Source organism: Miscanthus floridulus, unplaced genomic scaffold (assembly GCF_019320115.1).
Source record: "Miscanthus floridulus cultivar M001 unplaced genomic scaffold, ASM1932011v1 fs_484_1_2, whole genome shotgun sequence".
Classification (NCBI taxonomy): Eukaryota; Viridiplantae; Streptophyta; class Magnoliopsida; order Poales; family Poaceae; genus Miscanthus; species Miscanthus floridulus.
Genome location: NW_027096823.1, coordinates 26541 through 51093, shown reverse-complemented (window position 1 = coordinate 51093; position 24553 = coordinate 26541). Strand labels below are relative to the sequence as shown.

The following is a 24553-nucleotide window of genomic DNA, read 5'->3' as shown; positions in this document are numbered from 1 at the left end:
CTAAAAATCCGGATTATCTAGCATGAAGGGGATTATGAGTTTTTTAAGACCGTGTGTAATAAGACTGAGAATGTATCTTACTGTCTTCCTTGTTTGGATGGTGTACAATTTTTTTTATAAGAATCCCAGAATCTTTAACAAATTCAAACGGGTCTTAGTGCCAGCACATGCCCACAGTCACGCATGGGTATTTAACTAGCTTTTTTACATGTACATAAGGTCCGGTTTGGCTCCAAAGATATTTTAAGAATATATATATGAATAAAAAATCTAATATGTTTTACTAGATTTTGTGTCGATATGTTAAAATCCATTAGAATCTTGTTTGTTTGATAGGACTCTAGGATTCTGAGATTTTTTTTGTTTAGATTCTTAAAATACCTTAGGAGTCAAGACCTAAGTCACCCCATTGACATCTCACGTGCGGAATCTGCCTTCCGCATTGACTGTAACAAAAACAAACATCACTGTTACCAATACGTGGAACTCTTCAACTAATGTTTGACGATGATTAAACTTTTTCCCTGGGCTTCAAATTTCTATCTATGTCTCGTGGTTGCGTGTTTCCCGGTAGACACAATTCATCTTAGTTCTTTACGTGTGTACAGACTCGCACACGTGTGTGCACGTAGCGTGAGTGTGGAGTATGTTGATCGTGTACGTCTAAGTTATCTGATCGAAAAAACAAGAAGTGCATTACAGTTTTGCATTTTGGATGCATGGAAACAGAAAGACCCCATAATAAGATTTCTTTTTAAACTAGAATAGAAAGAATAAAAGAATGAGCCAGCCCAGCCTCCAGGAGGCCAGGAAGCTGGTCGCACGTGCAAGGCCTCCGGGCTGGATTCCCAAGCCAAACGCCTTCCCCTTACTACTACGGATCAGCGGCCCGCCGGCCCATCTATCGATGCACCGTTTCATCAGGTGTGCAATTTTGCCATATTCAGAACTTGACTCGAGTTCACAAAAGACAGGAAACGGAAGACATCCCGAAACTGCAAACTAGACCTGACCCTTCAACATACTTGCAATTGCCATGCAAACCATCTTAAAGAAAAGAAAAGAAAAGAAAAGAAAAGGGCTAGCTAGTCAGTAGAATGGTGAATCCATTTGCCACTACCACTCCTGTTTCCACGTTCAGCAGGATTGTTGTTTTCTGTAGAAACCAATGACGCATCATGGATAGCGTCTAAAAAAACTGATACAGAAACAATGCACCTCAACTACTGATACATGTGCAGAGTTCAGGTCTTCAATATTATGATGCAAATGCAGGAATATGTGATCCTAAAAAGAAACATCAACAATTCTGGGTCTAAGCTCGCTAATAGATGATGATCACAATGACCATAGGGACAGCTAGATACAATGCATGCTCTCGCCAGCTACTCCCAGTAATACGATAACATGTCCATATCAGCATTAGTAGCAAAGCAGAAGTACTCATAGAATAATCAGAATAGACTTAGAAACACTAATAGATTGATAACCACAAGAATAATCTGAATAGACTTAAAAATGCTACAACAGATTGGTAACCACAAGGACCGTACATCCCGCGACATTATTTATTCAGCTATAGTTCCAGATAAATCTCACAACCCTCTTCAGCCAAAATTATGATAGGAATTACAAAGGAGTAAACTGAAACAGCAGGAAACATGGTTCATATGAAAAGGAAAATTGCTAAGAGAAATGATATGGTTATGAAATAATTTAAACTGGGACTCCTCCAGACAAGCTAATAAGCAAAGGATGGTTCACTGGGCCGGAAGCTCCTGTAGATGGAGGCTGCAACCGGTATGAGACCCAGAAGTGCGATCTGGACCTGTTCTGAGGTGCTTGTCCTGACGGTGATCTGCCCACTCAGCTTGTTGTTCAGACCAAGTCGAACTGCCATCTTCGACCCCCTTCCCATGGAGAACTGGGACTGCAAGTTTGCGCCCAGAGCAAGGTCCCGGCGCCACTTCATCAGAGAGAGGCCCAAGGTTGAGAGGGACTGGCCAATTGGATAGTCTTTGTCCTTCAGGCGTGCCTCCAAGTTAGCTCCATATGCAGTGTCCCCTTGGGCTCGCATCGCACCAGTGCTGGCAACTAGTGACAACCTCTTCCCAAGGGAGAGCTGGTCCTCGACCTTCAGTCCAGTTGCCACAATGTCACCCAGGAAAGTTACTGAGAACCCTCCAGTGGTCTTGTTCTTCTTGATATTCTTGATTTTTGTCTCGCCTCGGAGAATATATGCAAGCTGCCGCCCAACAGTCTGGATATCAAAACCAGCAAGCGATGATGCATTCTCTCCATGCTTTGCTGCGATGGAAGAGTCCAAATGGATGCTAAATTCCTTCTTGTCCTTGGTGACCTGAACTGCTACATTTGCTGGGAACCTGCTAAGGATAGCTAGTGTCTCTTCAACGCTCACTCCATCATAACCACAGTCATGATCCCATCCATGCGCATCTAAAACAGGCCTTGCTAGGACAGTTGAAGTTGACTCCAGAAAGCGGTACCGGTATGTGGGATTGTCACAATCAAATGAAGGAGGCAGCACCATATCAGGTAAGGGAACTGATACATTCTCTGGAGGCGGATCCTGATCGTTCTCACCAGCGATATTTGCATACCCATAATCATCAAGATCAGTTTTTCCCCTCTTCTTCATCTCCTTTAACCTGCGGATCTCATCCTTCCATTGTTTCTTCTGGAGAAGCTTGACCCTGTAGTCATACTCATCAAAATAAGCATTCTTCTGCTCCTTTGTGAGCCTTGCAAGCTGAGCTTTGGTCAAGGGCTTGAAGGGTGGAAGCTGATCATATTCTTCTTCGTCATCATCTTGTTCTACATCAGAATAGTCATCCAATTCAATATCAGAATCACCTTCATTGCCACCCTGCTCAGCAGAAAGTTTGGGGTAGGCTCTAGACTGCAAGAGTGAGGACAACAAGAAAGGAAGAGGTGGGGAGCGGAAACGGAAGCCAAAAAGCTTTCCAGGATTAGGATCCTGAAGCTTCAGAAGTGAGTTGGCTTCTGATAATATCTTTGAGGAGTAGCACAAAAGCAGCATCTGATGCCTCCAGCTTTGGCCATTCGGAAGAACTTTCTGGCCCTCACGGTTTTTCCTGCACGAAGGATGGTTCTCAACAAGGGCTACTGGGTTCATCAAGCGCATATCTCCAGCAGCCTGCCTGATGGACTGCTGGATGATGTGGGATCTCTGAGCCATCAAGACCTCATATGTCATGGGAGCACCATTGAGGCCTTCAGGAGGAGCAGAGGCAGCATGTGTGAGTGCAACAATGGCATTGAACCATATGGATGAGCCAAGGACAGCAGTAATTGTCTTCAGAAGAGGCAAATCATTGAGATCACGACTCAGACTATCCAGACGATCCACATATAGAACAATATCTGGCGGACATTTCTTGGTATATTTCTTGACAGCAGCAAGAATCTTTCTGTTTGATCCTTGGTCCATAACATTGGGTCGAAGGCCAGGTGTATCAATGATTCTAATCTTGACACCATCCACATCACCAACGATTTCCCACACATTGGTGGTTGCTGAGCTAAAGGCATCAGTTTTGGACTTCTCTTCACCAAATATAGAATTGATAGTTGCACTTTTACCAACTCCAGTCTTTCCTAGAACAAGTATGTTGCATGAGAAGTTCAGATCCTCCTTTCCCTCTGCTTCAAGAAGTAAGGCCTTCCTCCGCGCATTATCAAGGCTGAATGCTCGGTTTGTCTGCCTACCATGTCGGATACCCTCAGCAAGGCTCAGACGGTACAGCACTTGTGCTGCAACTGTTTCTTCAGGAGTAGCTCCCAGTCTGTAAACCAGACGCAGAAACTTTACTCTAATCAACTCAACCTTGTCGTGTAGCTTCTTCTCTTCCTCTGTCATCTCTTCTGTAGGGTCAGCAGTAACTGCTAGCTCCGAGGGGCTGAATAGGTTTGACCGGGCAGGTTGGCGAGGCGCAGTCGGCCTCAGAGAAGGGGCTGATGAACCAAGACCAGCAGGTCGGTCCATGGTGAATATTCTAGAACCATCTTGTGAAGAAACTGTGATATTCCCATCTGAGGATCCACCGGTTGCCGCTTTGAGAAGGGCCGCCAAGGCAGCAGAATCAAATCCCTTCTCATCCCCATCATCATTATCATCATCATCCTCGTCATCCTCAGAATCATCAAGCATAATCTGCCCATCCATGCTATTGGTGAAGTCTCTTGAGACACTACCACTAGAGCCTTCTGCAAGCTCCTTCATAATCTGCTTCGCGGCTTCAGAGCTCTCTAAGATTGCAACCCGTGCGGGACTCGTGTCAGAGTTCGCCCCGTCATCATCGTCGTCAGCCTCATTACCAACCCCATCCTCGTCATCTGGTACAACCTCAATTATGTCATTATCAGCAGCCTCCACTTCACGATCAACAACCTCAGTGGCACTTTCAATCTCATCAGCACCATTATTTTCATTGCTTGATTCTGGAGCCAACTCTCGAGACAAGATACCATCAGCACTAGGCGCAGCAACACTCTCAACCTCTGTGGGCTTGTCGACCGCTTCACTGGCAGTGGCCTGGTCTTCAGCATTCTGCTCCTTCTCAGGACTATCCTCAAACACACTGTTAGCACTTGCAGGAGCAAGCTCCTCTATGCTTCCATCATTCATAACCTGGGTCAGTGTAACATTTGAATTGTTTACATCCCCACTAGCAACAAAATCAGATTGAGGATGCTCACTTACCACTGGACTCGCCTCACTCGGTGGCTCAGGCTTGGTGGCTTCATCTTCAACATCAGCATCCTTCTTAGTTGATTCTTCTGGGGATTCTTCACCTCCCAGAGCCACCACATCGTCACCATCAGCATCCTTTTTAGTCGATTCATCCGGGGCTTCTTCGCCTCCAAGAGCCACCACATCATCACTTCCTTCTTTCTCATCACCCAATTCACCATTAGCTTCAGGGGCTACCTTATCCTGTGGTTCCGCCGCCTCCTCGATTGGAGGGGAGACCTCAACCTCCTTCTCATCGCTCAACTCACCACCATCTCCACCCCCAGAACCTACCTCCTCGCTCTTCTCAACTTCCGGTTCCAGTTTCTCCTCTTCGGCCACCGGCGCCTCAGCATCATCTGACACCTTATCCACAACCTTTACCTCCACTGCAGCACCTCTTTCCTCCTCCTGCTGCTGCTCCTCCCGCAATTCGCCCTTCTCATCACCTTCCAACGCATCATGGAAAGCCAGAGAAGGATCCCCCTCCCCAAATTCGCCGTTCTCCGATTTGGACTCCACTGCTGGCACGATCGCGGCCCCAGAAGCGGCTGCCTCCCCGTCCTCCGACGCTGGTTCCTCGCCGCCATCATCCTTCTCGGCCTCTGCCGCTCCCAAATTCACACCTTTATCATCCTCCTCCGCCTCTTTTACCTCCCCGCCATCATATCCTCCTCCGACACCCTCCGCCTGGCCGTTCTCAGCCACCGGACCCCCAAAGCCCTCACCTTTCCCCTCCAATCTCACGTCCTCTTCCTCCTCCTTCTCTCCCCCACCCGCCAAGACCTTCTTCGGCGCCTCCCTATCCTCCTCCACCTCCTCCTCCTCCTCCGCCGCCGCCGCCGCCTCGACTTTCTTGGTGGGCTCCTCCTCGGCCGCCGCCGGGGCCGGGGTTTCGTCCTCCACGGGTGCGGGCGCGGGCGCGACTGGGGCGGCGTCGGTGGTGGCCACGGCCGCCTCGACTTTCTTGGGCGGCTCCTCCTCGGCGGCCGCCGGGGCGGCGCTCTCTTCCTCCACGGGCGCGACTGGGGCGGCGTCGGTGGTGGTGGTCATGGCCGCCTCTTGCTCCGCCAGCACGCAACGAAGCAAGAAAACAGCGGCAGCAGTAGTAGGATTCGAGGCAGCAGGGTGGGGGGAGGCGAGGCGATGAGAAGATAAGGTGAAGGTTTTAGGTCAGGCGGGGGAGTAAAATTATCTCCGGATATTTATATGCGGGTTTCTTCCGATTTCAGATTTTTGTAGCTGGAAAACATTGATGATTTTTACTTTTTTTTTAATAATTGATTGATGATTTTTACTTTGGTTTGGCGTGTGATTTTGGGAGGAGATGGCGCCACACAATGGCACAACTACACAACAGTACAAATCAGGGTGAGATGACTAGGCAGGCAAGCAAGCAAAGTGTGCTATCTTCCCCTTCTTTTGTTGCTTTATTTTGCAGATCTGTGTTGTGGGTTGTATTTGCAGATCTGTGTTGTAGGTTGTGCTAAGCTTTTTTTTTTTTTTGGAAGGGCTTTTTGTTATTTAATTGGCTTGTCTTGAAGTTCTGGGGAAAAATAGCTTCATATGCTTTTATTTCACTTTGATTTCAAGGGCCACACAGTATGTGTGATCAGTGATCATCCATGAAATAGAAGGTTCTGTTTTGTTCATCGCATTTTGGGTTGAAGCATTTTTAAAGGCAAACAAACATATATGTGACTCGTAATTTAATTTTTTATATTTTTTAAATATTGTTTCTAGATGGTTCATTAAGGTAGCTAAATGCTAAGGGTTTTTTTTTGCAAATAAATACTAAGGTTTTTGTAATTCAATTCTTTTTGTGCAAAATATACTTTGATTTAGTTTCACTTGTAATTCTAGGAGAAAATGGTGTCACACAGCTATAGACATCATAAGGTGTGGAACAGACAAGTGAGATGGTGTTGACACACAAAATTGACAAAAAGATGAGACTGAGGCAGGAAAGATGGCCTAGCCGACTTAGAAGTCGTCTTAGCCTCGGGGCGAGTTGAAGTTCTCAAAGTGCAAATTAAACTTCGTCGTTACGTTCCTCTTGCCAAAGTGATCGAAAAACATATATGGATCATCAAATTCAGAGTCCAAATGAGAGAGTTATGGTCGCATGCAAATTCTCTTAGGAAAGTTGTGAAAGAGACCTCGAAAGTTGGGGTAGTCGACTTTTGCCACGAAACTTGGGATAGAAGACTTTGGCAGGGAAAGTTGCCTAAGCCAATTTAGTCCAAAAACTAAGAAACTTGTAGATTCTGATGTGCAAAGGTTTCTGTCGATGCGGAACCCACAGGATACCTCGCAAGGTAGAAAGAAGATCTAGTCCAACTAGGATTCTTCCCATATAATCGTAGTAGTAGAACTATTAGGTAATCCTATTAGGAAATCTCATTGTAAACCAACTAGGACTCTGGCCTCCTAACTATATAAAGGAGGGCAGGGCTCCTGAGAGAAGGACGATAGGACAACAAGTCACTTGACAATCAATCCAATGCAAAGGCTAAGACCGACTGGACGTAAGGTTATTACTCGATCTACGATCGAGGGCCTGAACCAGGATAAATCGGCTGTCTCTTGCATAAACCATCGAGTTCGGCATACGCCGAAGCCCGAACATACTACCCCGGGTACCCCCGTGACAGGCTATCGGTGGCAAAACATCGACAGCTGGCGCGCCAGGTAGGGGACTTCGGCGACTTTGCTTCCGAGAGCTCGATGGACCTCGACAACATGATTTTCCCGACGGGATCAACTTTCATCTTCGGCTCATGGATCTGCGAGGCAGACAACAATGGCAAGCTTCAAAGCCATCTCCTCGAAGATTTAGATCATCTAAAAGAAGTTCCTATTCCAACAACTACAACGGATTAGCTCACCAGAAAATTCGCGCAGCTCATAGTATCCGAGTCAAATCGGATTTCACGACCACTCGTATCCGATTCGAATTCAAGCTCCAAGGCGAAGTTTTATCCGAGTGCTTTCAAGAAACCGAGTTCTTTTTTGGCAAGATTCCGGAGCACAACCCAAAACAACTCGGATTACCCCCAGAATTCTCTCAAGAAGTCGAGTTCTTCTCCATTTGGGCTCGACAACATGGCAAAATCCTATCAAGGACAGGTCGAAAGATTTTTCAATCCAAGATTCGGGATACCACTGACAGGAGCTCAGGAGGGCCTCGTGCTAACGATAACATCGCAGGACTGTATCATCCACTGGCCGGATTCCATTCCTGAAGGTAGCAGAACCCAACTAGTCGGTACGACAACAACAGCTATTTTACCTTACCAAGAAGGAGACTCGATCTACGACACCGAGGCATCCACTAAAGTTATCAGCGACTCCGACAGTATGAAAACTAACGCCAATAACAGAACGACTCATGCGCGAGAAGTGTTCATGGTTCGACGACCGCGGTCACCATTAAATCCCCCGGAAGCACCCGACGTCAGATCATCAGATGAATCAGAATCCAACATATCATCCTTTGCCCAGGGCTACGACGGTGAAACAGATAGTCAGAAACAAGCTAGAGAAAGAAAAAACAAGTTGAAGCAAGGGCGCCAACACCGTGCTAGGCAGCGCAGGGAAGCTTGGACCAGATACGAGTCAGAATTGGCTGAGTACGACAAAAGAAAATCACAACGAGAAGTCGAAGGGAGACGCACGGCGAATACGCCTTACGATAAGATTTGAGAAGCATTAGAAGAACTCGGAGCAACTTCGCATCCTAGTGAGAAGTACGAACAGCTCCAGGACTTGCTCCGATCGACAATCCCGAGAACGCATGAAGAGAAAGCTCGATCAAGACTACCCGCCAGATCAACGACCCACCGGCAAGAAGATCAAAATCAAAGGAAATCCGCCTTCGAAAGACTTGGGCCGGGTGGAAGCCATGACGGAGGAAGTAGGAAGGAACATAATCAAGGCCACCAATTTGAACAATTAAGGAAGACTAGGAGCAGGGTTCCTACCCAGACAGCCTCGCAAAATTGTTCCCATCAGAACGACAGTTGGCCAGAGGAAGGCGCCGAATCTGAATTCAAAGAAACCAAGGCACACGACAGGTTTCCCTGCTTCGCGAACAGGCTCGCATTGGTGCGATTACCTCACAAATTCAAACCATCTAATCACTCCAAGTATGATGGCAAAACCGAACCAAAGCAATGGCTCAGAATATATTCACAATCGATTGAACTAGCCGGAGGAGACGATGATATCAAAGCCCTTTTCTTCCCCATGGCACTGGAGGCCATGCCTCTCCAATGGTTCGATAAACTAAATCCAGGATCTATCAGAAATTGGGAGGATTTGCAGAGAGCTTTTTGTGAGAATTTCACAGGAATCATTACACACCCAATCACTCATGCAGAACTAAAAGGACTCAAGCAAAAGGGAGGTGAAAGTCTCAGAAACTATTATCGACGATTTGGCGAACTACGAGCTCAAGTGCATGACATAACCGAACGAGAAGTAATTGAAGCTTTTTCTCACGGAATCATGGCCAGATGGCAATTTCAAGACTTCTGCAAAGAAAATCCGAGAAACAATGAAGAATTCAGACGTACAGTAGAAAAGATGATTACTGCAGAAGAAAAACACACGAGAGAGGTTCCCGGACAGAAGCAACCAAGACAACCCGGACAAGCAAAGTCAATGAAATAGCAGACATCAAGAAAGAAAACGTAGACCAGACAATACTGTGGCCATGACCGACAAATCAAAGAAATTTCCCAAACCAAGAAGATATGATGACATTGAAAACATACGTTGCCCATTGCACCCTAGTGGGAGGCACACTATCGGAAATTGCTACACTTTCAATGAACGATACACAAGAAAGGATAGTAAGGAAAACACTAAAGAGGACAATCAGAAGAGAGAAGAAGACAACCACGAGGACAAAGGATTCCAAAAACCTAGGGGAACGGTAGCAGTGATTTTCTCAGGGGCTCCGGATTGCAGAAGCAAACATCAAGAAAAACTAGCACTGCGAACCATTATGACAGCAGAACCGGCTACACCAAGATACCTCAATTGGTCACAGTATCCTATCCAATTTACCAGAGAAGACCAATGGACTAGCGTGGGAAACGCAGGCCATTATCCATTGGTTCTGGATCCGACTATTGCTGGTATGACCGTCACCAAAGTACTAATCGATAGAGGAGCTGGGCTTAACATCATCTTTTTAGAAACTCTAAGGAAAATGGGACTACAACTCACCGGGATGATTACGCCTACAAGCACACCTTTTTACGGAATAGTACCCGGCAAAGCAGTCATGCCACTCGGACAAATTACTTTACCTGTTACCTTTGGAACTCCTTCAAACTACCGAACAGAGTTTATCAAATTTGAAGTCGCCGACTTCGATTCATCATATCATGCAATCCTCGGACGTCCAGCACTGGCCAAATTCATGGCAATACCACATTACCCATACTTACTACTTAAGATGCCAGGACCCAACGGTATCCTTTCCCTTCGAAGCAATTTAAAGCACGCTTTTGACTGCGACGTTCAGGTGATCCAGATTGCAGCTAAAGCGCAAGCCGACAATGGAAGAAAAGAAATAGCCGCAATCGCTGCAGAAACAAGCCAAGAAGAATTAGAAATACCGGCTAAAAAGCCCAGCATCATCGCACCACCAAAAGAAGCCGACGTCAAGCAAATCGACTTAGGCACAGGCTATACCTCCAAAACAGCAACTATCAGTGCTCACCTCTCGGCAAAATAGGAACTCGCGCTCACCAACTTTCTTCGGGACAACAAAGATATCTTCGCTCGGAAGCCAGCCGACATGCCAGGAATCCCAAGGGAGTTGGCTGAGCACATAATTGATGTTAACAAAAGCTCCAAACCTATAAAACAACGGCTACGACGATTCTCACCCGACAAGAAGGCAGCAATTAAAAAGGAAATAACAAAACTAATGGCAGCCGGATTCATCAAGGAGATCCTACATCCAGATTGGCTAGCAAACCCGGTCCTTGTACAGAAGAAAAACACGGACGAGTGGCGTATGTGCGTCGATTACACAGATCTCAACAAACATTGCCCAAAAGATCCGTTCGGGCTACCACGCATTGACCAGATAGTTGACTCGACAGCAGGATCTGCGTTATTATCTTTTCTCGATTGCTATTCAGGATATCACCAGATCGCACTAAAAGAAGAAGACCAGAGCAAGACATCTTTCATCACCCCATTTGGTGCCTACTGCTACAAGACCATGTCGTTTGGACTAAAGAACGCTGGCGCCACGTACCAAAGAGCTATCCAGACTTGCCTTGGGAATCAAATCGGTGAAAATGTGGAGGCATACGTGGACGATGTGGTGGTGAAAACAAAGAACCCAGACACTCTAATTGAAGATTTAAAGCAAACCTTCGAAAACTTGAAGAAATGGAGATGGAAATTGAACCCAAATAAATGTGTATTTGGAGTTCCCTCAGGACAACTACTCGGATTTTTGGTCAGTCAGCGTGGGATCGAAGCCAGCACCAAGCAAATTCGAGCTATAACAGAAATGGGCCCACCTAGAAGTGTCAAAGATGTGCAGAAACTAACGGGATGCATGGCGGCCCTCAACCGTTTCATATCAAGACTCGGCGAAAAGGGGTTACCTTTCTTTAAACTACTAAAGAAGACAGACAAGTTCGAATGGACAATAGAGGCCGATGAAGCTTTCAAAAAACTTAAAGAATACCTCACTTCATCACCTATCCTGACACCTCCAAAGAAAGATGAAGATATGATGCTATATATCGCGGCAACTCCTACCGTAATCAGCACAGCAATAGTCATAGAAAGAGAAGAACAAGGGCGCGTGAATAAAGTGCAGCGTCCAGTATACTACATTAGTGAAGTACTGTCAGAATCCAAAATCCGGTACCCGCATGTACAAAAACTACTCTACGCTCTACTCATTACCTCACGGAAGCTTCGCCACTATTTCGAAAGCCACAAGATTACCGTAGTGACAGATTTTCCACTCGGAGACATCCTACACAATAAAGACGCCACAGGGCGCATATCCAAATGGGCAGTTGAAATTGGAGCTCTTGACATCAATTTCACCCCACGGAAAGCAATCAAATCTCAAGCCCTCGCCGATTTCGTGGCCGAATGGACAGAGATTCAACAGCCCTTATCAAATACAATCCTCGACCACTGGAAGATGTACTTTGACGGATCACTCAAACTAGGCGGGGCCAGTGTAGGCGTTCTCCTCATTTCTCCAGAAGGAAAACAACTCAAGTACGTCCTTTAGATATTATGGCAAGCTACAAATAACGAAGCAGAATATGAAGCCCTCATCCACGGGCTACGAGTCGCGATTACCCTCAGAATAAAAAGATTACTCGTATACGGTGATTCAGCAGTGGTCATCAACCAAATCAACAAAGATTGGGACTGCACCAAAGAAAACATGGGTGCTTATTGTGCTGAAATACGGAAACTTGAAAAACACTTCCAAGGATTAGAAATTTTACACGTCCTACGCGATTCCAACATTGCAGCAGATGTCCTTGCCAAGCTCGGATCAGATAGAGCAAAGGTTCCACCTGGCGTATTCATAGAAGAGCTATCAGTTCCCTCTATCAAACAACCCGGTGAAACAACACATGAAATTCAGGCTAAAGGCGTTCAGATCTTGATAATCAACACTTCATGGACCCAAGTTTTCATCGACTATATCAAAGAAAACAAATTACCAGCAGATAAGGCAGAAGCCACCCAAGTTGTTCGCAGAAGCAAAAACTACGTTCTAGTAGGAGATAAACTTTAGAGAAGAGCAGCATCATCAGGAGTACTCCTAAAATGTGTCTCATTTGAAGAAGGTAAAGAAATCCTAGACGAAATACACTCAGGTTGCTGTGGAAATCATGCCGCTTCAAGGACACTGGTTGGCAAAGCATTTCACACCGGATTCTACTGGCCAACCGCTTTGAAAGACGCAGAAGAGCTTGTCAGAAAATGCAAAGGTTGCCAAATGTTTGCAAGACAAGCCCATGTACCAGCTCACAATCTTATCTGCATCCCACCCGCTTGGCCTTTTTCCTGCTGGGGGCTAGATCAAGTAGGACCCCTGAAAAAAGCAAAAGGCGGCTTCGAGTACATCTTTGTAGCAATCGACAAGTTCACCAAGTGGATTGAATACAAACCACTCGTGAAATACAACGCAACCAAAGCAGTCGAGTTCATCCAAGACATTATGCACCGCTTCGGCATGCCCAATTGAATCATCACAGATCTAGGCTCCCCCTTCACAGCTACAGAATTCAAGAGCTGGGCACAAGACTATGGTTTCAGTATAGACTATGCGTCCGTTGCACATCCAGAAGCCAATAGACAAGTAGAAAGGGCTAATGGACTCATACTAGCCGGATTAAAACCAAGGTTATACGAAGAACTAGTGGACTATGGGTCCAAATGGATTGAAGAATTACCGAAAGTAGTATGGGGGCTATGAACTCAAATAAGCAGAGCAACAGGCCACTCACCCTTCTTCCTAGTTTACGGGTCAGAGGCCATACTACCCACCGACTTGATCTGGACATCCCCAAAAATAGAACAATATGATGAAGGAGAAGCAGAACACACAAGAAGATTAGAACTCGACAGCTCAGAAGAAGTCAGAGTAAACGCTACCCTCCAATCAGCCAGATACCTACAAGGTTTAAGACGGCACTACAACAAGAGTACTCAACCTCGATCACTACAACTTGGAGACTTAGTGCTAAGAAGGATATAAAATACTGATGGACGACATAAGCTACTCAGTCCATGGGAAGGCCCATTCATTGTCACAAAAGTCACCGAACCAGGCACATACAAGTTAATAACCGAAGATGGAAAAGAAGTCAGCAATACATGGCACATCAGCCAGCTAAGAAGATTCTACGCGTAAAAACAACTCAAGAAAAAACAGATATGCAAGCCACAAGGGACCTACGTTCACAATCAACGAAAGACAATACTCTTCAACAACATATGTATTAGTTTATACTCATGATCAATAAAGATGATATTCATCCACAACATGTCTTGTCATGACTTCCAACGAGTTGTTTTCGCGAAACCAAAAGCAAAATGGCTGAAAACATGCCTGAGCATTCCGGCCGAGAGCAAAATAGCTGAAAAAACGCTTGAGCCCGCCGATGAGGGTAGCTAAAAGCTAACACCCGAAACAAAAAGCAAAATGGCTGAAAACATGCCTGAGCATTCCGTCCGAGAGCAAAATAGCTGAAAAAACACTTGAGCCCGCCGATGAGGGTAGCTAAAAGCTAACACCCGAAACAAAAAGCAAAATGGCTGAAAACATGCCTGAGCATTCCGGCCGAGAGCAAAATAGCTGAAAAAACGCTTGAGCCCGCCGATGAGGGTAGCTAAAAGCCAACACCCGAAACAGAAAGCAAAATGGCTGAAAACATGCCTGAGCATTCCGGCCGAGAGCAAAATAGCTGAAAAAACGCTTGAGCCCGCCGATGAGGGTAGCTAAAAGCTAACACCCGAAACAAAAAAGCAAAATGGCTGAAAACATGCCTGAGCATTTCGGCCGAGAGCAAAATAGCTGAAAAGACGCTTGAGCCTGCCGATGAGGGTAGCTAAAAGCTAACACCCGAAACAAAAAAGCAAAATGGCTGAAAACATGCCTAAGCATTCTGGCCGAGAGCAAAATAGCTGAAAAAACGCTTGAGACCGCCGATGAGGGTAGCTAAAAGCTAACACCCGAAACAAAAAAGCAAAATGGCTGAAAACATGCTTGAGCATCCCGGCCAAGAGCAAAATAGTTAAAAAAACGCTCGAACTCGCCGATGAGGGTAGCTAAAAGCTAACAAAAAGCAAATTGGCTGAGTCAACCGAAATTTTAGCTTCAAAAGACCCTCCAGCACTTCGTCCCGAAAAGCAAGAGGCTCGGGGGCTACATCCAGATAGGAATACTTTTTCCTCAGAAAAGCACAAGCGCCACTCAAGAAAGCACTCGGATGCCGAAGTTTGTCGAGGCAACATTCTATACCGAGTCATCTTAGAAAAGCACAAGCGCCACTCAAGAAAGCACTCGGATGCCGAAGTTTGTCGAGGCAACATTCTATACCGAGTCGTCTTAGAAAAGCACAAGCGCCACTCAAGAAAGCACTCGGATGCTGAAGTTTGTCGAGGCAACATTCTATACCGAGTCGTCTTACATAGCGCAGGCGAAAGGTTGTTAACGCAAAGATCTACATCTAATAAGTCATAGCACGGACAAAGCACTCGACGGATCACAAAGGAGGAAGAAAAGAAAAGTACTCAACAAATCGAGGGGCCTCGTCAGAATAAGGCACAGAGCTATTTTACGGAGCAGAGACGGGAACAAGACAAGGTACTCAGCAAGTCAAGTAACTTCAATCGCACCCAGGCAAAGAATACATCGACAAAGATAAAGAATCTTCATTTAAAAAGGAGTGTAATATTACAAGAGGATGCTCAATTGAGTCAGGCGTTGTCATCAGAAAGGGAAATATCAATATTTAGACTATCTACAACCCTACTGGCTAGATCTTCAACCTCAGGCTCCATCCTTTCAACGGCGTCAAGATATTCTTGGCTTTCAGCTTCTTCTGCTATCTTGGAGAGAGGCGCCTCTGGAGCAAGGACCCAGACCTGGGCCAGCACATTCTTGGTACATACTTGGGCACACCTCTTCGCGAACTCTTAGAAACGAGTCGGAATCCGGGGAATGAACTACACCCAAGATTACCCGTCATCCGCTGGAGTCCGGAGGACATCGGCTACTGAACGAAAAGATTTCCACAAAGCATTCCAATTATCAGTAGCCGTCACCAGCTTCCCGGACAAGCCTTCAATAGTTTTTTGGGCCTGCACAAGATCTCTGTCAGCTCCATGCCTAATCAGCCTAGCAAGGGCGAGTTCTTCCTCAGCATGAGTAATTACCTCCTCAGCTCTATTATGACTAGAATGGACAAGGGCCCTCATTTCATCAATACTCTCTGAGAGCTTCTGTTTCTCAACTCGGAGAGCTAGACAGAGCACCCAAGAACAAGTCAGCGGAAAAAGAAGTCAAAATACAAGAAGAAACAGGCAGAACCCGCGGCACCTTTGCATTCATTCTTCGCAGACTCCACCGCAGCATCTCTTTGTTTCTCCGTCTCCACTACCCGGGCGCGAAGGGCTTTCTCCTCCTTTTGGTGCATTTGACGCTCCGTCTCCAACTCAGCCCGGAGGAGATCAAGATTGGCTTTTAGAGCGTCTACCTCCGAAGACAACTTCCTCTCATTTTCAGATGAGAAAAAGAAGGCAGAATGATCACGAGAAAAAGACCGAGCAAAAAGAAGCAAAGAGAAACAAAGCGTAAGGATAGAAGAAAAAACAAGCATGCAAAAGAGGAGCGGCAGTAAAACCTACCTAGAGCTTTTCACCAAAAGAAGTCATGAGGGTCGATAAGCTCCCCCAGGCCACGGTCAGCTCCGATAACCGATGAGTGGCATCGAACTGTTGCACCACGTCACCGGAAAAGGAGAGGCCGCTGGAGACAAGAGAAGGGGAAGGAGAGGCTGGTTGGGGTGAAGGAGGAACGACCAAAGCAACCTCCAGGGAAGCCGGAGCCAAACCCTCAGAAGAACCCGGCGCGACGGCCATAGTTACCTCTAGAGCGACCAAGTCCGCAACTCCGCCAGGTAGCTCTGAAGCCCCCGCGGCGACTTCATCAACACAATGTTGTGAGTCTCGAAGCTCGGAACTTGTTGGCACGGCGGGAGGCAGAGAAGAAGTCGATGAAGAAATTAGAGAAGACGAAACACTAAAAAGTGATAAAAGGAAGCACCAATAAAAACCAGAAGAAGGAAGATAAAAGCCAAAAAGATAAAGCTAAAATCTACTCACCCGACTACTTTTTTCTTCGCGAAGCCAAGAGAAGGCCTCGTAGGGGGAACCATGACGGAGAAGACGTCCCCGCCACCCGGCGACGGGAGCGGGACAGCAGACAACAGAGCCACGGAAGAAGCCGGGGCTGGAGCCGTGGAAGAAGCCGGGGCTAGAGCCGTAGAAGAAGCCGGGGCTGGAGCCATAGAAGAACTCCGCACCGGAGGAGCGGTACAGCTCGGGACAGAGGCAACCAAAGAACTCGACACCGGAGCTTCAGAAGAAGTCGGCGCGGGAGCCTCGGAAGAACTCACACCCGACCTCCGATTACTTCAAAAAGTCCAAGACTAAAATTCAAAACAAAGAGGAGAAATTCAATGCAACAAGAATATGAAAAACAACTCACCGCCGCATGATGAGGGGGGACTTCATCATCCTCTTCTTCCTCAGCCAACAAAACTAGAGCACCCGCTGAAAAGGAGATGAAAAGTACTCGGTTCAAGAGAGAAACATGGAAATAAAAGAACAAAGAGTATTAAATGTGCTCACCTAAGAGCATGCTAGCAACAACTGGAGTACCTGAGGGAGTACTTGGTTTGCGAAGCTTCTTGGAGACAGGCAAGCCAGATGAAGATCCGTCCATTCGCCCCCTCTTCGGGACACTGCGAGGACCGCGAGGGACTAGACGAGGAACATACTCTTCATATACATCAACAAATCTGAAAGAAACCCCAGGAAGGGCTGTAAAGGCTTGAGACTTACTAATTGTAGAAGTACCAGCTAGACGATCCCCAGTCTCCGCCACGGCAGGAAGAACATCAAGGGGGATCGGATCGACAAAATTCCGCCCAAGCTCCTGCAAAAAAAGATAAAACACTGAGACAAGGAAAAGCTAAGCAAGAACGGATGCAGCAAGAGTACATAAAGAACTCAAATAAAAAAGATAGACAACTCAGAGCTGGGGGCGGGTTGATGGCCAAGAACTCAGAGACGACAAGAGGAATGACGCTCACTCCTTTCAGCATCTTCTGGAGGCGCTCGAGTACCTCCTCACCGGTCAGCTCAAGAGTTGGGACCATGCGTGAAGGATCCTCGGCCCCAGAATACTCAAAGCCGAGATGTTCCCGCTCTTTCAAGGGCTGAACCCGGCGACGAAGAAAGCTTGAGACAATACCAAAGCTGGTCAATCCCTGCTGTTTCAACATGCTAATCCTATCAAGGAGTGGCTGGATCGCTTGAATCTCAACAGGTGACTCAAGCTTCTTGTCCCATCGGTCATTCACCACAGGACCGGATCCGGAGTGAACAACAAGAGAAGGGATCAAATTGGCAGCGTAAAACCACTCGGCACGCCAATCTTTGACAGAATCAACTAGGTCATAATCAAAAAACTTAATTTTGTGACCCTGGCGAAACTGAATCCCGCAACCGCCGAGGGCACTGGTTTCTTCATGGCAGGGTTGAGGTTTCAGACGAAAGAAAAAGCGAAAAAGAGATAGAGAAGGAGGGATCCTAAGGAAGGCTTCACAAAGGTGAACAAAAACAGAAAGATGGAGAACGGCATTGGGGGTTAGATGGTTCAGACTAACCCCGAAATAACCAAGAAACTGATGAAGGAAGGCGGAAGTAGGAAGACAAAGTCCAGCGCGGACAAAGGAAACAAAAAGGACAATCTCACCAAGACCTGGAGCCGGAACCCGATGCTCACCCGGAACTCTCCATTCAGCGATGACTTTGCTTTGGATCAAGCCATCACTAATGAGCTCGCGCAGCTGGTCTTCGCTTGTTGTTGGAGCCGGCCAAACCTTCTGAGCTGCCCTCATGGCCACGAACTCCTGGTTTTCAATCAAAGACAGGGATGACTCCTCATCCACGAAGGTCACCTAAGACTTGCTTGCGGTTTTCTTCTTTCCCATGAACTAGCGGAAGCAAAAAAGGCGCTAAGGAAGATGAAGCTAGAATGATGGTGCTCGGGTGATGGCGACAATGACGGCGGCGGATTTCTGAGAACTAGGGTTTAAAGGCAAGAGCTGGGCGACAAGGGAAAGGAAGATAAAAGGTCTTTAAATAGATTTCTCAGTAATACAAACGGCCCACAAGGCCCGTTAAAGCACAGTGTGGGAACGCAACGGTCCATTTACCGACGCAGCTAAAACGACGGAGGGCACGAATCCTCACAACGGTAAAAACCAATGGGCAGATTTCAGACTTATCCATCCAACGCCACGGCAGGATTATTAGATTGATACAAGAACGACCCGTCAAACCAAGAAGAAAGAAAGAAGAAAGAAAGGGCTACCTCACGAGGAACAAAAGAACCCGGTTATGTAAGAAAGAACTCGGTAGTCTCATGAATGACAGGGATCACAACAGAAAAGTCAAAGACAACTCAGAAGACAAGATTCGTTACATTACAAGCGACTTCAAAAAAAGAAGATTACAAATCTTACAAGACCCAACGAACTCAGCACCACGAAAAGCAAAGTAGCAAAGAGGAACACGGACACGACTAGGCTCTGGAACGACTACGTGTCCCAAATTGCTACTTGGAAGGACAAACCGCCATCAGTTACACTGTTTTCTTCAAAGGACGGACGCAGTGCATCCAAGGCAGAAATCGACAGCACGGCAGGGCAACATGGAGCATAGAAGGCCGGCAGGCATCTGTCTACCCAAGACCGATGTGATGCTGGATATGGTGTTGATCTGCGCCGGACGGTCTCAAGACAGGCGACGAGGATCAACCCAGAACTGCCGGATGAAGGAACGAAGCCCACATCACAAGACTTCCTCCAACTACCACCACGTACATCCTGGCACAATGCTGTCGCGGGATCAGCCTACCTCTAATCCCTATCACAAGACTTCCTCCAGCTACGACAAGACACACAGAAACTACAAAACATGCCCGGGGGCTGCTCTACTTCACAAACTACCATGTTCATGACCACCAAGGTTTCAACAGAGTATCCAATGAATGAAAACAAGCACTCAGGGACAGTATTTATAGACCAAAGGATCGGCGCACATGGACTAGGAGTACCAATGAAATAGGCCTAACAAAGGACACAGTGAAAAGACAGGACACAATAATGGACGACTCAGGCGAGAGGAAGCAGTACTCGAAGACGGGCATATTCGGAAGAATATACCAGCACAGTACAACCCATGAACAAAAGGCATTTACACTCAACCACCACCATACAACTACATCTGACAACAGCAAGACTATCAAAGAATACGCCAAAACCACGCATCTGAGTTCTTCCTGAATAAAACAACACGGATATACGCTTGGGGGCTTGGCCAGCATCATAGCTTAAACAACACTGAGCTAGGGAGCTCGGCCCTCATTTTCACCTACTCCTGGAGGCTCAGAACCAAAGACAAAGGACCAAGAATACAAGAAACTCAAGACTACAACGACGACACATCAAGACTCTTCATCTGACTTCTTTTCTAAAAAGAAGAACTCGGAGAAAGCACGGGGCCGCAGGAGACCCTCCAACTTTTGCAAACAAAAGCAAGAGGCTCGAGGGCTACACTCAGTGAGTGTAATTTTTTGACATAAGCTCGGAGGCTGCTTACCGCAAAACTACTCGGATGATGACATAATTCAAGTCTCGGGGGCTACTTCAGAACACAAATTTTCAAACAACCTAAAGGATCAAGACCCTCCAACTTTTTGTTCCAAATAGCAAGAGGCTTAGGGGCTACACTCAGTGAGTGTACTTTTTCTTCGAAAAAGCGCACGTCACCAATAGGCTTCCTCAACGCAGACCACTTCAAGACATTACGGCAAAAAGAACCCGGAACAAGCCATGTTCGAGTTCTTTTTGATAAAATTTCAATGAACAATCAGAGCAACTTCAAGACAAGATCCTCTAGCTCCTTGTTCCAAATAGCAAGAGGCTCGGGGGCTACAACCAGATGGATGCACTTTTTCTTCAAAAAGCACTCACCACCCAAAGATCCCAAGAAGCGCTACAAGGTTTCACTCCAGAAAACGCTCGGATGACATTTTGTTCCTACCCAACAAGACTAGAAGGAGCAGAGCAAGATTTTCAGAGCTCAACCATGAAGTGCTCGGGGGCTTGTCGATGTGGGACCCACAGGATACCTCGCAAGGTAGAAACAAGATCTAGTCCAACTAGGATTCTTCCCATATAATCGTAGTAGTAGAACTATTAGGTAATCCTATTAGGAAATCTCATTGTAAACCAACTAGGACTCTGGCCTCCTGACTATATAAAGGAGGGCAGGGCTCCTGAGAGAAGGACGATAGGACAACAAGTCACTTGACAATCAATCTAACGCAAAGGCTAAGGCCGACTGGACGTAAGGTTATTACTCGATCTACGATCGAGGGCCTGAACCAGTATAAATCGGTTGTCTCTTGCGTAAACCATCAAGTTCGGCATACGCCGAAGCCCAAACATACTGCCCCGGGTACCCCCGTGGCAGGCTATCGGTGGCAAAACATCGACAGTTTCATAGTGGGTTAAGATTAAAGATGGCAATGGAGACCCGCGACCCGATACCCGACGGGTATTTATTTCATTAGGGTCTAAATATGGACTAAACACACTTACCCACGGGTACGTAAATGGACCAAACCCTTCACCCATCGGGTACGCGGGTATGGGTATGTTCCAGCAATCCCCGTACCCGTTTACCCATGGGTGAAAAATACCCGTCCCAAAACTAAATAAGCCCACCAGCCCATGTAAAACCCTAGGTTCACCCGCCGGTCCCACCTGGCGACTTGGCCGCTGGAGCCCTTGAGCGCTCGAGGGAGGCTTGACGCCTGGCCTAACGCGGTCCCGTCGCCAAAAAAATAGGCGTGTGAGTAAAGCGCGTCGTTACCTCGTCTCAGCGCTGGCAGCCTGGCACCGCAATCACCACTCGCAAAAAAAATGCCACCGCCGTTAAAAAAAAACTACGCCGCTCGCCCGTCCCTCGTGACCTCGTCTCGGCGTCTCGTGTATTCGCATCGCATCAAAGCGCCAGGAACTCGCCACGCCATGCCGGCGACGGAGCAACTCGAGCAATGTCGGTGTTTTGGACCGGCGGGCCCTCAACCAACTAGTAAAAATACACTGCGTGCCCCTAGTCTTGGATGGTGATGCAAAGAGACACAAGGTTTATACTGGTTCGGGCGATGGGTGCCCTACGTCCAGTCTGAGATATCGATCTTGTATTCCTTGCACCAAAATGCCCGTAGTAGGGGGTTACAAGCAAGGCGAGAGAGAGAGTTAGTCCCCAGGTCTCAGCGTGGAGCGGTGTGAGTTGCTTGAGATGCCAATCTCAGGCAACGGGTAAACGTGCGTGTTACAGAGCGTTGCTTGAGCGTGAGTGAGTGAGTTCGTCCGTCTGCCTATGCGTGTCCCCTAGAAACGGCCCCGGTCCCTCCCTTTTATAGTTGAAGGGGGTCAAGGGTGATACATGCGTTCGCTATGCGGCGTCCTGCGAACAGAGGCGGCATGTCCGAGCCCTGTAGCCTGTTACTGTGGCGATATGGTCGATGGAGCGGTCCTGTCCTTGATGCACTGGAGCAACGCGCCGACCACGCCCGATCCTGTGCGACGTGGGAGCTCCAGTGATAGCCTGACGCAGGGCATGGCGGACGACGTGCCGGTTGCTGTGTGCTGATAGTGTAAAGAGCCGAGGCTCAGTTGGTGCCGAGGCCGAGCCATCGTGGGGGGCTCGGCGGGCACGAATCCCGAGGTTGCTGAGACCCTGAAGTAGACAGCCGAGGCGTGGAGGGAGCAGTTGGTCTTGTACACTGATTCTGAGGCTATAGTAACCCGGACCTGACTCCGCACGCCGCGTTGTCCCTGGAGCAGGAGTTAGGTAGCACAGCGTAGTACGGGCGCCGGTCGTGGGCACAACACCGAGCATAGTGGCCGGTAACCCTCGCCCTGTCCTGTCCTGGACGGCATGGCTTCGATGTGACTGGCGTCCAGTCGGCCACGCCACTGTGTCGAGCCGTCGTTCGGCTGATATCGTGGGAGCGGTCGAACGCGCCGGGCGGACATGACATCTTGTCCGAGAAGTTGGTCGAGGCGGAGGCGGCGGGGTTGTCTTGCCGGGTCGGCTTTGAGCGAGGCGGAGAATCGGCGTCTCGTCTGAGGCTGTACGCGCGGGGCCTCGGGCGAGACGGAGAATCGGTTCCTCGGCCGAGGCCTTTCGCGCGAGGCGGAAAATCGGCAGGCCGTCCGAGGCCTTCCGTGAGAGGCCTCTAGCGAGGTGGAGATTCGGTAGGCTGTCCGAGGCCTTCCATGCGAGGCCTCTAGCGAGGCAGAGAGTAGGTGGCTTCGGACATGGCCGAGGTTTGGCCAATAGTTGTCCCTCGGCTTTGACTTTGACGGGGTCTAAGCGATTTTTTCGATTGTTGCTTAGGGGACCCCTTCTCGTGGTACCCGACAAGCAAGAACGGTGATTGGCATGTTCCCCTTCCCCTAATCCCCTTCATATCATATTCTTTGCACTCGCAAGCGACCATCATGTTTGTTGAATTGTTGTCCTATATATGTTCACTGAAATGAACTTGGAGATTTATTTATGTACCCCTTTTGGCTATGTAATATAATGATTTATGACAGAATGACTTTGTGTGATGGTGTAATGTGACTGCTAGTTGCAGAAGATATTATTATATGCTATTATTTGTCTAATTTTATATGCTTTGGTTAGTGATGGTTGCTGTTAAATTATTGATTTTCATGTGCGTGAATAAATTATTGGCAGGTACGGGTGACCCGCCGGGTATGATTTACCTGGCCGGGTATGGGTCTGGAGAAAATTCCCCACCCATGACAGGTATGGGTATTCTGGCGGTACCAAATTTTTATGATGGGGATGGGTCTGGGGTGGCCATACCCGACGGGGATTTACCCATTGCCATCCTTAGTTAAGATCCCTATATATGTGAGAAGATCATAGTACAATGAGAGAATCCAACTTCATGTTGTTGTTCATCGCTTGACCCAACGACCAATAAGGATGGCGCCTAGGCTTGCAGGCCGGCCTAGGGCAAAACCTGTCGATATTCTTGCCCCAACGGGGTCCCTCCCGGGCGAGAGCTTCGACATCGATCATTTGCTTGCCTAAAACTTAGTTGTTCTTCGTCACATAAGCGTGATAGCTATCCTTTGCTGGTTTGCTTGTAAACCTTGCCGCTCTTCACCGTGAAAGCATGTTGGTTATCTGTTGCGTTCTTCGGTTCATTTGCAACCCAGGCGATCTAGCCCTTGTTGGTGTGGGACCGATCTTTGCTTGACTAGAAAATCTATATCAATCTTGATACTCTCAATCTATTAACGCTCTTACGATGACTAGATTCTTCTCTCTGTGTTGTTTCTTTGGATTCATATGTTTGTGTACTTATATCTAGGTCGTCCTAATCAAGGATTTAAATCCCTAAAGATAGCGCGCGGCCGGCCAACAAGCACACTAGGATAGATCAATTTTGCTACTATTTGATCTTTAGCGCTAATAGGAACAATTAGCTGGTCAAATCCACTAAATGGACATTCAATCAGCACCGCTAAAAAGGCCCAATTAAGGTCGTGGGGGCCCAAAATGAACATCCATATATAAAGAGTAACTGGCATCCAAGAATGTAACCCTAGCCAATTGACCATTCCCTAGTCCCCACTCCTCTTGGTCTCTCGACGCGGCAGTAGCTATTGCGATGCATAGTAGTAGCGGCTATTACGCGTGTGGTGGCAGCGGCCTCAATCGAAAGCAGTACCGCGAGTTGTAGAGATCCAGGCACTCTAACTCCCTCAAGCAATATAAAGAGTAACTAGCATCCAAGAATGTAACCCTAGCCAATTGGCCATTCCCTAGTCCCCACTCCTCTTGGTCTCTCGGCGGCGGCAAGTAGCTATGCGA

At 47.5% G+C, this 24553-nt stretch overlaps 1 protein-coding gene across 1 annotated transcript; it reads right to left on the bottom strand.

Moving 5' to 3' along the window:
• Positions 1–1535: 1535 nt before the first annotated feature.
• LOC136531944 (translocase of chloroplast 101, chloroplastic-like) lies at positions 1536–5940 on the bottom strand. The gene is made up of 2 exons (XM_066524599.1): positions 4745–5940; positions 1536–4672 (listed from the first exon to the last, which is right to left on the bottom strand). Exons 1-2 carry the CDS (start codon positions 5825–5827, stop codon positions 1742–1744), a joined length of 4014 nt encoding a protein of 1337 aa, XP_066380696.1. The 5' UTR covers positions 5828–5940; the 3' UTR covers positions 1536–1741.
• Between the last annotated feature and the right edge of the window lie 18613 nt (positions 5941–24553).

What these genes read in the sequence shown, in the direction of transcription:
- LOC136531944 (XM_066524599.1), bottom strand. Translation starts at nt 5,827, where the DNA reads ATGACCACCACCACCGACGCCGCCCCAGTCGCGCCCGTGGAGGAAGAG. An exon ending in CGAGTGAGGCGAGTCCAGTG is followed by an intron (nt 4,673 to 4,744) that starts GTAAGTGAGCAT and finishes ACACTGACCCAG; the next exon opens with GTTATGAATGATGGAAGCAT.